Genomic DNA, 13,477 nt, shown 5'->3' on the forward strand with positions numbered 1-13,477 from the left:
TCTCACTGAATATATTCTCCTGTCCTTTTTTTCCCCTCCTCTCTAGCTTCAAGTATTCTACATGTAGGAATCCTAACCCTAGGGGGAGCCCTACCCCTAGCTGCATGTACCCAACTCATCGGCACCCTAACTCTAGTAGATTCAGGTGTTCAATGAGTGTGGATGGGCACCATTTGAAGGCTGCAACAGCAGTAGCTACGGATAATAGACGTCTTGTTGTATTTACAGTCACAGCAGAAAGCAGAAGTTAACTTTCAGATTGCCCTTTCCTTTTCCCCACAAGAGATTTACATAAGCCATGTTATTGACACTTCAGCCTTAGCACATCCCTCTTGCCACAGCTGTGGCCTGCCAGGGTGAGGGTGGGGTGAAATAAGAAGGGAATTTTTTGGTTGAATGGAACAATAAAATGCTGGCCCGTTTCTGTGGGTACAAGAACAGGGCAACGGCACTGAGTACTGGCACTATTTTCTACAGGCAGTGGTGATTTTAGCTGCTCTCTCTTGAGGGTCACCTAGGCACAGAGAACACAGATGTTGCTGGTTCTCAAAGCCATCTGGGCTTGTATGCTGTTAGCCACTTTATTGTCAAACTGATGGTCAAATGGTGCAGAAAAGCCTCCTATTGGGGAGGAAGAAATAAGGCTGCCATCCTTAGAAACCCTTCAGGAGAAGATTGCAGAGGACCTCCATAGAAGTTTCATTGAAAGATCTCAGGAAGATACAAGGGCCATCCCTATATACATCAACAAACTGCTCTGCATGCTTCCCCTGCCCAACCACACAGGTTAATGGAGAGCAGATAACTTTTCCTGTTTGTTGTACTGCTACCTCTTCTGGTACAAGTAAACAATGAAAAGTCGATACCTCTGTCCTGCTAAGACAATGAAACGAAGTATCACTAATATAGAACAAATTAATTTAAGAGAAAATAAATCTTTAAAATACACCAGCCCAAATACAACGGCTGCTCTCCCCTAATGCTTACAGTTCCCTGGGTCTGGGAAATTCCTGTTCCTTCAAACTTCTTCTGCAGGGTCTGTCTGCCTAGAGAGCTGTTCATCTCCGCATGTCCTTCTCTTACTCAGATACTTTTAAATCTAGTCTTTTGGTTTCTAGCTGGCAAACCAAAGCTTACACTGTCTTGGAGACAAGGTGCAGGTACTTGAAGCTGGCCCCATTATCTTCCCACTATGTACCATATCTGACCTCTCAGTTCTCATCCTCAAAGGAAACTTGCACAACACCTTCAAAAGGTTAGCTGGGGAACTGTAATTCATAACTCTACTAGACGCCAAAAATCATGGACATAATAAAGACACTGGATTTATGGCTCATTACAATAATCTGTAACCCACTAACCCTCCTTTGTTTTATGACTGTGCGGGTGAACCTTAAATGATCTCTTGCAACCTGTGTTAACCCTTCTCTGTTTCACCTTTGTATTTAGCTGAGACACTCTGAGGAGGTCTACACTTAAAACAATGCTGTGCTGCTGTAGTGATTTAATGAAGATGCTCTAAACCATAGTTTCTCAACCTGTGGTACACGTACTTCTCGGGGGTGTGCGAGACAAAAGCAAGGGGTATGCAACAAAAAAATCATTGAAGGGAGGCGGGCAGCAGCCACTGACTTCTGGGGAAGCCAAGTGGCAGCCGCCCACTTCCCGCCCCGTCCCAGCTCCAAGCTGGGAGGCAGGCAGCAGCCGCTGGCTTCTGGGGGAGGTGGGTGGCAGCCACTGGCTTCTTGCCCGGTCTCACCTCCTAGCTAGGAGGTGGACAGCAGCCGCCCCAGTCCTGGGAAGCTGGGCGGCACCCGCCGGCTTCTTGGTATGCTGAGTGGCAGCCACCAGCTTGGGCGGCAGCCGCTGGCTTTTGGGAAGCCGGGTGGTAGCCGCCCTTGTCCTGCCCAGCTCCCAGGTGGGAGCCTGGCAGCAGCCTCCTGGGAGCTGGGCTCGCAGCTGGGTGGCTGCCACCCATGCCCTGGCTCTGAGCTGAGAGACAGCCTCCTGCACCCTGGCTTGAAGCTGGGAAGCAGCTGCCTGTTGCCTGCCCACATCCCCAGGTCCCAGCCTGTGCGGAAGCCTCATCCACCCCAGCTCAGAGCAGGTGGCAGTCACCCATCTCCTGGGCTGGCAGCCAGGTGGCAGCCGCCTGCAACTTGCCCAGGTGGCAGCTCCCCTCCTGACTCAAAGTCCGGTGCTCAGAAAGACAGACGGAGAGCCCAGTGGCTTGCACAGTCCGGGAGCCAGGCTCTACCCCCAGGTTTACTTGTCAATTTCACTGCTCTAGCTGAGCAGTGAAATTGACAACTATGACAGCCCCAGATTTTACCAGTATAAAAATCTTAAGAGTGGCCCACACAGTGTGATTTGCCCAAGGCCTGCACGCCCCTAGGGATGGCCATGGGGAGCGCTGCTATCCACTCTGGGCTGCTAGTGCCTGCTCATACCTCACAAGTTCTCGCCTGTGTGAGACCATCAGTGACCCTGCCATCAGGCCATAGTGATTGGCTGGCATTGATCTTTCCTCCTATATGGAGGAAGAGGGGGAGAAACAGCAGTGAGGTTTGTCATCTGCCACAGTCACACAGCACTGCAGAACTCAGAACTCTCCTGCTTTACGAGAAATACAGTCGTCCAGTGGCAAAGGGGAAAAGATGGTATTTCTCAGAGTGGAAAATTGAGTGTTGGAGTACTTATTAAAATTTTCAAAAGTTAGGGAGTACTTGTTACTTAAAAGGTTGAGAAACACTGGTCTAAACCAATGGGAGATAGCTCTTCCATCAGTGTAGTTAATCCATCTCCATTAGAGGCAGTAGCTATGTCAGTGAGAGAAGCTCTCCCATTGACATAGAACTATCTACATGGGAAAGTTAGGTTGGTTATAACTATGCCACTCAGGGGTGTGGATATTTCACATGCTGAGCAATGTAGTTATACTGATATAGGTCTGTAGTGTAGACCAGACCTCTGTGTACCTTTCCCAGAACTAAAGAAGAGCGCTGTGTAAGCTGGAAAGCTTGTCTTTCACCACCAGAAGTTGGTCCACTAAGAGATATTACCTCACCCACCTTGTCTCTGTGTACCTAGGTATTTGTATTTGGAAAGACATTGTTTTGCCTTTCTCTGCAGTTCTCATTGAATTCAAGCAGGGTAGGCATATAATAAATATTGCCCCAACTCCACTAAGAGTTAGAAAATTTTCCTGTGTGAATTAGTCTAACCCAATATAGAGTAACTTCCCCTCACTGACCTGGTCATATAATACCATTTGAACGTATCAATATTCATGGGTTAATACACTGTAGCTCCTACAGTATTCATAACATTTCATATTGCCTCCATTTATATCTACCACACACCAAGAACACTATACAGTTGCCATAAAATCTGCCAGTTTGTTTAGTCTTGCTACTTTTACCCTCCACCACGACCCCTACTGCGCTACCATGTAAATGGTAAACCTCATTTAATGGCTCCATGAGAGTGACTATGACTTTGACGGAGACGGATCTAATTAAGTAGTAAATTGTATTGCACTTGGATAATCTTGATGCTGGTTTTCTATAGGAGACAAATTAATAAACTTTGTGCTCCGATTTTAATTAGGTGGCAACCTCTGCGGTACCCCCGGTTCATCCCACCAGGGGGTTGGGGACCACAACTTTAGTATTAGATTCAAAACAGCTGATGTCTGGAGGACTCAGTTTTCTTAAATGAGCCAAGAGTGGAGCCACACAACAAGGCTGCTCCTAGAAATAACTGCGAGGCTCTTTTCACATGTCTACCTGCTCCTCTTCCCCAGATTGGCGGGGGGAACTAACGCGATTAGGGTAGCGAAGGTACAACAGAAGCAAAACCTGATGCAGCAGCTTCCTCAGAACTCCGGAGCTGCCGGTACCGAGACACGTAGGAGGAAAGGTCGGTGACAGGCTCGGCATCCGACCCGGGCAGCCAGAGGCGGGGAGCCACCGCGGCAAGGAAACAGCCCGCAGCCAGGCTGATGCCTCGTCTCCCTCTGCAGCTGGCCTCGGCGGGCAGCAGGTGGCGAAGGGGCTGGAGAGGAGGCGGCTGGTTGCCAGGGCTCACTCTGGACGAGCCCCGGGGCTGGCAGACCTCCCTGGAGATGTTGGGGGCGTGGGGAGGAGGGGAAGGGATGGGCCCCCAACAGCCGCTCTTGTTTCAGGCCGACCAGACGCAGCCAGCCCTGGTTCAGTGGGCAGGGGGCAGGGCTGGAGCTGGGGGTGCGACCCGTGCACACCGGGTTTGCAGCGGGGTTGTGGGGCTCTGCCAATTGCTCCAGCTCCCGGTACCAGCGCCGCGTGGGAAGGGAGGGGAGGGACGCGTCACGCGTGGGGAAGCGGCGACCTCGCTCCTCGGGCGCTGGCTCTTTAAGGGCTCCCTCCCGCCGGGGCCACGTGGGGGGAGGGGCGGAGCTAACGCCGGGTCCCGGAGCCGGAAGCAGCCGCCCCGCCGCCGCCCTCGGCGCCCAGAAAAGCGGAGCTCGCCCCCTTCTCTGCGCCCCGCGAACATGGCGGGGGTGAAAGGTACCGAGCGGCGACACCACCGCCGCAGCTCCGCGCCGGAGCCTGCCTCGAGAGTGGGCCGCTGCGGCCTTCCCCGGAGAGCCCCTCCCCCAGAGCCCTGGAGCGCTCCCGAGCCTGGACACCCCCACTCGCCCCCTCCCCCATCCTCGTCACCCCCCGACTCTCCTCCTCGAGCCTGGACACCCCCACTCCTACCTCCGAGACGCGTCACGCCCCCGAGTTCCTGCCCCCTCCCCCAACCGTGATACCCTCCCCCGCCGCATCACTCCTGATTTCCCGACCCCGCGAGCCTGGACACCGACATCCCTCCCCCGCCCTTCCCGCCCCTCCGGGCCTTCGCACTCCCGCTTTCCTTCCTTCCCCCCCCCCCCCCCGAGCCTGGACACTCCGAGCCCCCCTCCTCCGGATAATCCGCCGAGCCTTGTTGCTCTTGATTCCCCATACGCGGAGCCACGACATCTCTCACTCCTGTTTCCTCCTTCCTGAGCCTCGACACGCCCCGCTGCTGTATCGCCTCGCCCTCGCTTGGTCGCCTTCCCCCGTTTCCCATTGCCTCGGTTCTCCCCTTGCCCCTCTGACTCTCCCTGACACCCCCGATTTCCCCATTCCTCCCGGCTTGGACATCCACGCCTCATTTCTCCCCGCTGTTCTCCCTTGCCGCCGAGTCTGGACTCCCTCAGTTCTCCCTTGTGGCCCCCTCGCACACTTCCGATTCTTCCCTGTCTTCCTCTGCCCAGAGTCTGGTCCCCCTCAGTTCTCTGAAGCCCCTATTTTCCTTTTTGCCCACCAGAGCAGCTCCCTCATCCCCTCAGCAGGTGTTCCCTGAGGTGGCTGATACTTGTAAAAGTTGCAAATGGTTTTGAAAGGCTTGCGGTGATGTTCAAAAAGGCAATTTCCTCAAAGATCAGGATCTGATGATACTTTGGTCTCCTATTTAGCTTGCGGGTAACGAGAGAGACGAGCTGGTTTCATTTTTTGCTTCCCATGAATTTATTGGGTGCTATCGTGTGTAGGTTGCAAACACTAGGGCAGTGGCTCTCAACCTTTCCAACTACTGTACCCCTTTCAGCAGTCTGATTTGTCTGGTGACCCTCCAGGTTTCATCTCACTTAGAAATTACTTGCTTATAAAATCAGACATAAAAATACAAGTGTCACAGCACGCTATTACCGAAAAATTGCCTACTTTCTCATTTTAACCATGTAATTAAAAATAAATCAGTTGGAATATAAATATTGTACTTACATTTCAGTGTACAGTATATGGAACAGTATAAACAAGTCATTGTCTTTATGAAATTTTAGTTGTATTGACTTCCTTAGTGCTTTTAATGTAGCCTGTTGTAAAACTAGACAAATATCTAGATGAGTTGGTGTACCTCCTGGAAGACCTGCGGACCCCCAGGGGTACACATATCCCTGGTTGAGAGCCACTGCTGTAGGGAACAGTTTAAAGCCCAACAAAAGCCTTATTTATTTGGTAGTGTGTCTTGATTTCACCCCAAAAAAAATTGCTATTAAGTTTTAATGAAACTTTTAAAAAAGAGTAAAAATTCCTTAAATTCTATTTTGAAGCATCAATAAGTGGTTTCTATTGAAGTATGGCATTGTCATTCAAGGAAGAATATGGTATCAAAAGCAGAAAAGGTAAAGAATAAAAATCAAACAAATGAAAGAATGAGGAATGTATCTGCTACAATGATCATTAGTAATGAACTCACACATTGAATTGAAATACTGAATCACTTTGTATTGCAGCTGCTGATTCACGTTAACAGCAGTTTCTACTGACTGTGAGAAAGTGTTGCTGTGACAATGTCAGGGTTACTTCCTCTTAAAGTTATAATGATTATTAATGTTCAGTTTTGAGATTTCAACATAATTTAATTCCTTTCTGTGCTCTTGTACAGCCCTTGTTGGTTTATCCTTCAGTGGAGCCATTGGTCTAACTTTTCTTATGCTGGGATGTGCCCTAGAATATTATGGGTAAGAAATAATTGAGCTTAAAAATTGACTTTGTTCTAACTTTGTATTCTTGAATTGCCCATGTAAATGTACATATGCAGTCGAGCTGTAGCTGTGCCAGTGCCATACAATTTGGAGCATGCATGTTTAACCACTGTTTCATTAGCTAAAACAGAGGTCTTCAGACTGTGGGGCGTGCCCCCCTAGAGGAACTTTAGGGAGGGTACAGCAGGACTTGGGAAGGGGAGCACCACCCCACCCACTCTGCCCTGAGCTCTGTTCCGGCCTGCCCCCTAACTATCGGCTCCCGCTCCCTGACCCTGGCTGCCAGCTGCAGTTCCCCGGCTTGGCCCCTGGCTCTGAACCCAGCCGTGGCCTCGGTTCTCGGCTGTTGTTCCCCACTTGGCACCCAGCTGCTGCGGCCTCACTCCCAGTCTCAACCGCTGCAGCGCTGCTTTAGCCCCTGGCCTTGGTCCCCAACTCCTGGCCGCTGTTCCCAAGTTGGCCCCGGCTGTCGTGGCCCTGCTCCCAGCCTAGCCCCCGGCCCCAACTGTGGCCCTGCTCCCAGCCTCAGCTGGTGGAAGGTGTGGGGGGCACGACCTAAAAAGTTTGGGGACCACTGAGCTAAAAGATAAGTTCAGTAGTTCACTAAGAATTGTGGACTGTAATTGGGTGACTTTGTAACCCATTTAGTTTTACATTCATGATTATTCATATTAAACCTAGTGTCCTAGAACACCATTATAAGGTCCAGAACCAACAGTTGGTAATGGGGCTATATTTAAGTGTCACACATTTATTATAAATCCCCTATTTTAATTGATGTTTAATTCCTGTAAAAACTGGATCAAAATAATTGTATACCTAGTCTCTGTGGGGAGAGCAATATAGTTGTATTTAATGCGTCAGTCATTTTAACTTTGTATAAGTATTTTTGCAATAGGATTTCTCTAGTACTGATTTGATTTTAATCAATATTTTACTGATTTTATTAGTATAGTAATACTGAATGGAGTAGAGGTGAATTTATCTGACATGCACAAGCTGCATTAAAAATATAAATCATACTTAAATTGTAGTAATTCTAAACAATAATCAGATATTTAGTACAAACATTGGCCCTGATCTTGCAAAGAGACACCTACTTAATTTTGTGCATGTGAAAGTCCCCTTGACATCTACAAAGTTGTCTGTCTGATTTGATTTCAGCATGAAATGTGACTTTGTTTTCTTTTTGGGGCTTTTTCTCCTACAGTGTGTACTGGCCCCTTTTTGTCTTGATATTTTACATCATTTGTCCTATTCCTCACTTCATTGCAAAAAGAGTAAGCGATGACACTGATGCAGCTAGCAGTGCCTGCAGGGAATTGGCATATTTCTTCACAACTGGAATTGTTGTTTCTGCCTTTGGATTTCCTATAATCCTTGCACGTGTTGGAGCGGTACGTTCTGCTGACTGTTTCTTATTATAAAAAAATTACTACTGTACTGTTGCATATTTGTTGACAGTTTTTTATGCCCCTGCCTACTTTGCATTTTAGTTCTTTTCAGTTCAAATTTTGGAGTAATTTTTGTTCACAAACTTTCATTTTCATCCCTTATGATCCTTAACTAGTCTGCCTAATCCCATTTCCAGAAAACAGCTCTTTTGACATCTGTATCTATGCCTGTTCCCTTCCTGTCTTGGCTATTATAGCTCCCTTATTCTTGTCTTCTAAACTTTCTATTTACTACAATTAGGGCATCCAAAATTATGTGGCCAAAATGCGTTCTTGCTTAAAGAAATGGACCATATGTCCTAAATTACCTTTCTGGTTTTCGAAACATTTTACAGACTTGCTGTACCCTACCTTTTATCCATACACTAACTCTATTCTTCTCTGTCCCATCCCTGAGCAGCTCCTCTGTGGGATGGATTCAATCTGACACTGGTTCTTTGCCATATATGTGGAACTCTTTTCTCCCTCCTGCTAAGCTACTGAATCACTTTTTCTCTTAATATCACTTTACAGCCTTCCTCTTCTACTTAGGCTTTTGTATGATTCATTCTTACATACTTTGTAATGCTCTGTATGAAGGACAGTACATAAAAACAAACTTCACAATTGTAGATTTTTGACAGTAAGCAAAACCAGAAATGCCCACAAGAGGGTACTCTAATCCCTAGCAATATCTTCTAAGAGAAAAATATTTTAAGAAGACTGGGACATGGGATTGTTTGGCTACAAAAAGCTATTGCTATTTATTATTGCAAATTATTGTTCATGGTTACTCCTTGCCTTGATTTTCTGGAATATCTTCCAGTTTATAATGCATGGAAGCTAGGAGAAAGCATTGAGTTCGAAACATTTTCTATACACTGTGTTATTTGTTCTCTTTACCAAGAGGATTCTGCTTTAAGATAATTATTTTGTTTTGAAACATGGTGTATTGAAAAAAACTATCTAATGAGGGGAGAATTTATAAGTATACTACTAGTTATTTTAATGGTTGCTAATTGAATGCTTGAACTGAATGAATTGTTTGTTGGTCTTTTCCCTTATGCTTTTAGCATTCTTATGTGGTATTTCATTTAGCTTATCTAATGCATGAAAGTAACACAGTAAAGTGAAAGTAATACATATCATGTATACCAAATAAGGATTTTTTTTCTTCTCATCTTGTATTTCAGATCTATTGGGGAGCCTGTGGTCTTGTGCTAGCTGGCAATGCAGTCATTTTTCTTACCATTTTAGGCTTTTTTCTTGTATTTGGTAGAGGAGATGACTTTAGCTGGGAGCAGTGGTAGGCCTTCACTAAGATGCTGGTGATGATATGCAGCATACATCATGTTTATATACTGTATATATGTATGTGTGTATGTTGGAATGTTTGTGGGCCTGCACAGGTAGTCTTATGCTATCAGAACATAATATGCTTTTTTTTTTTTACACTAATGTGTCAGCCAAATTAAGGGGGAAAGAGCCTTCTGACAGCTTTTCTTAATAGGTACAGAATAAGCTGAAATCACAATAGCTAAATCTGTCCTTAAATCTTTGTTTACACAGAGTGAACCATTTTATTGATTTTTCACAATATGTGCATTATTAATTAGTTTTTAATTTTGATATAATACCATTGGTATGTATGTTAGGAGTCAGCCAACATGTCTGACATTTTTAACAGCTTAATCAAAATGGGCCTATATATTGACTATACTGTTTAGTTTCCTGGCTTTGCTAACTTGATTAACTTCTGTTTTGAGACTAGGGTGGAACAAATATTTGCCATTATATTCAAATAATGGTAATTTGCAGTAGCTTGTTCTCTCAATTTAAAAGAAACATTGAATACCTATAATAGCTGCTGCCAACTCTCTCTTTCCCAATCCATGATAAGGGGAGAGTAAGACACATTGGATGTTCTAGGGGGCTGTCTTCAAATTTCTCTGCCCTCTCAGACTCTCCTTGGTATTAATTGCCCATAGTGCACCACCAGAACCACGGCAGGTCTTGGATCTCACTACTATAGGTAAAAGGAAAGTAGATTTCCATTCATATTTAGCATTCAACAAATTTAAAAAAAAAAAAAAAAAAGGAAAATATTTTGCTTTCATCCCACTCTACTTATAACTGTGGGTGTATGTTGGGAGTAATCTCCTAACAACATTTTAATGTCTTATTGTGTAATAAATTGACATTGCTTCTTATGCATAGTTTCCACACTGAAGAAATATTTCCAAAAGGAAATTTATAATCAGAATGTATTGAATACCCTCTGTTGTATTGAGTCAAATGCCGTGAATTATAAAAAAGTGAAATGCTCTGGTTAGACATTTTTAATACAGCAGATACTATAGGACTCGATATCGCCTCAGTTCTTGTCACTATTTTAAAATACATTTATGCAAACTATTACTTTAAACTCTTATAAGAAAAAATGGTTATATTCAAACAATATAATATATTTTAAATGCCATTCTAATAAACATTCACATAATCACACTATTATTATTTTAGCAAATGTTACTACTATGAGATAGCGAATCCTTCAGATTGTGAAGGAAGCATTTAATTTTATAGAGGTTTATTCTGACATGACCTTAACTTTAGAGGCATATGTAATACATTTCTGTACTCCTAAAAAGGGGCAAGGAACCAGTAACTCTAATTTATTTTGTCAGAGAAAAATGGGTGGCATCAAATTATGACGTCTGCAGTTTGAAGAAACTGAATATTTAGATTGGGTAGATATTTTAACAGCACTAATTTTGTGGAATAGCAATTTGAGAAGGAATAACTTTCATGCTTGCATATTTGCAGCTTATTAGGTCATAAATGAATGTTGCCAGCATGTGAAGGTATGGAGAATAAAATACCATGAATAAGTATGCAACAGCCATGAAGAGTTTGACCTACAGAACTGACATGATGCTATTTCCCCTAACCTAGAAAAATATCTGCACAAGCATTTGATGTTCAAAATAACTTTCCACAATTGACATCCTGTGGATTTCCACAGAAATCAAGGCTTGAAAATTAATTACTGCTATATCAGTGTCCTGAGACTGTGGACTTGATTTATCCTTCTTATCAATAAAAAAAATAAACTGAAAATAATTTTGAAATACAAATAATGCAATGTACTCAAATTTCACTTTGCTGGTAGGAATATATTGTTTATCATATATTTCACATAGATATAGTTTTAGATTTGTTGAGACACAAAACTGTTATTTTATCTTTTAAGTTGAGACTGCATTATATTGATGTGATGAAAGTTTGCACAGCACTGTAGATTAGATGCAACATTTGATATTTGCTACATTTTCAGATTGAAGGAACTGAAAATCATTAAGTGTATCTGAAACACATTTTTTCTTGTAAAACATTTGCTCACGTGTTTGTTTTCCTGGCCTCTTTAAAATGATTATTGCTAGCCTGCACTGTAGGATATTTAACAGAAGAGTATGTCAGACATCGGCAAACGTTGTGTTTTGGTTCATGACTTTCACAATCAAGGCCACTATAATTGTGGATAAAATTTGTTGCACCATGCTGATTTTAGTATAGAATGTTATAATTGTAAATATTACTCAGGGAAATTACATGCTCAAATTACAAGTTGAGCTGTTTGAGCAAAACTCAGTTTTGGTTTTTCTGTTTTGCCTGAATTTTGAAGAAGTAATTTTTTGTATCGCTAACTGCTGTTCTTTCACTCCACATTTAGTTGAGTGAAAAATAAGAAAAGCATAGTTTAAAGTACAAATTGTGTTTGGTCCTGCAGATAACTAAGTTTGTGAATTGCCCCATTGAATTCAATGGAACTACTCATGTGAGCATAGGATTTGGCCCTTGAGGTTTAAATGCATGTTTCGTATTTCACAGAAATGAAAAGGATGCACCAAACACATTTCTAAGTTACCACTCCAAAGAGTTTTCTTTAAGGTGTGGTTATTTTTTTTTTTCTTTTACCCAAAAAAGGGGGTTTGTTGTATGGGCAGTAGCTCCATGGGAATAAAGAGAGTGTTAGACAGTCATTAACTGTCTATATCCCTTTCTTAATCAGCATCAGAAACAATCTTAAAAAGAATGGGAGGAACAGAAAATAAGGTCCTATTGAGGCTGCTCTAATGCTTTGAAGACTTTTTATGTTGCACGTAGGGACCATTGTGGTGGGTACATTACAAATTAGTAGATAACTATTAGGTAGAGACAGTAAAACATTTTTCTGAAAAATTGCTACATGTACTAATTCTCACAGTCAGTTTCCAGGCAATTATCATCAGTTTTCCCATTTTTTAAAAGAAGTTGAAATAATCATTAAAGTTAATGAAGAGTTTAAATCTTTAAATTCTCTTAAATATAAATTTGCTTGAATTAATCTTTTAGTTAAATTATCCCAAGTGGGAAGAAATAGCCTTCAGATTATTTGTCAAGAGCTGTGCCTATTCACAAGAGTCTGGTGCACTGACAGCCATTACTAGGCATGATGTCACTATCTGCACGCATCCATTTATTGCAGTCTCTTTATAATGATTCTTCTTATATGGTAGTGAACATATATTCAAAGTGCCTTAGCTCAAGATTTATTATAGTTTTGAGTCGGCATAGACATAAAAACACTATTTTGCAATTGGATTGAAAACCTATTCTCTCATAATATATCTTTACAGTTGACGAAGCTTTTTCTGTATTTCAAAATACAGTGCAACTTTTGTAACTTTTGTAAAATATTTCTTTTCCATAATTGCCAGGTTATTGAAATCACAGAGTTTGTAAATTAAAGCATTCTCAGCTTTTTTTCAAGTTGTCTAATAAAATTGCTTAAATGTACCTGACACACAAATTGTTCTGTGTCTGTCTTTTGTTGGTTTGATTTTGAATTTTTTAAAAATTCCTCTGCCTTTTATTACACCTAAGGAAGGGAGAGGCTAAGAAACAAAAACATCATTCATGTGCTAGAGAAAGTATAATGAGCTGCCTAGATGGTCAGTGCTGATGGGATCAAAGCAGGGTGAAACAAGTTTCAAAAACCATATTCTAATTCAGATAGGAATGGTTACCGTTATCTAGTGAAGTTTCCTATCTAGATTAGAATATGTTTTTGGAACAATGTTCTGCCACACTTGCATCCTGTCAGCTCTTGCCACCTAAACCGTATTAAGAACATTGCTCCGCTGCACCTGAGTTTAAACTATATTCTTGCATGCTTATTAAACGTGGTGAAAATGCTGTGGAGGTGGGCCCTCCTTCTAGAAATAAGTCTTTCCTTTACAACTTACCACTAATACAAACTGAGTGCTCTGTAGATATTTTTCTCACATTCTTCTCCTGTTGCTCTAGTGCAAGAGCATCTTCATGAGTGGTAGCAAGAATTTTGACCTAGTGCTAGTGTTTTTACTACCATATTCTCTAACCCCGCACTCAGCAGCTAGTCTGCTCTGTACAGTTTTGAGCATTGACTTAACCTTCCTCTGCCTTGGTT

The 13,477-nt window shown here is 43.0% G+C and overlaps 1 protein-coding gene across 1 annotated transcript; it reads left to right on the forward strand.

The window, feature by feature from the left end:
• The first annotated feature begins 4,437 nt into the window (after positions 1-4,437).
• Positions 4,438-12,838, forward strand: LEPROT (leptin receptor overlapping transcript). The gene is made up of 4 exons (XM_067535519.1): positions 4,438-4,547; positions 6,457-6,532; positions 7,767-7,953; positions 9,183-12,838. Exons 1-4 carry the CDS (start codon positions 4,532-4,534, stop codon positions 9,297-9,299), a joined length of 396 nt encoding a protein of 131 aa, XP_067391620.1. The 5' UTR covers positions 4,438-4,531; the 3' UTR covers positions 9,300-12,838.
• Positions 12,839-13,477: the final 639 nt, after the last annotated feature.

The sequence above is a fragment of the Emydura macquarii genome, unplaced genomic scaffold (assembly GCF_026122565.2).
Source record: "Emydura macquarii macquarii isolate MOO-44397 ecotype Brisbane River unplaced genomic scaffold, CSIRO-AGI_Emac_v2 contig_3506, whole genome shotgun sequence".
Taxonomy (NCBI): Eukaryota; Metazoa; Chordata; order Testudines; family Chelidae; genus Emydura; species Emydura macquarii.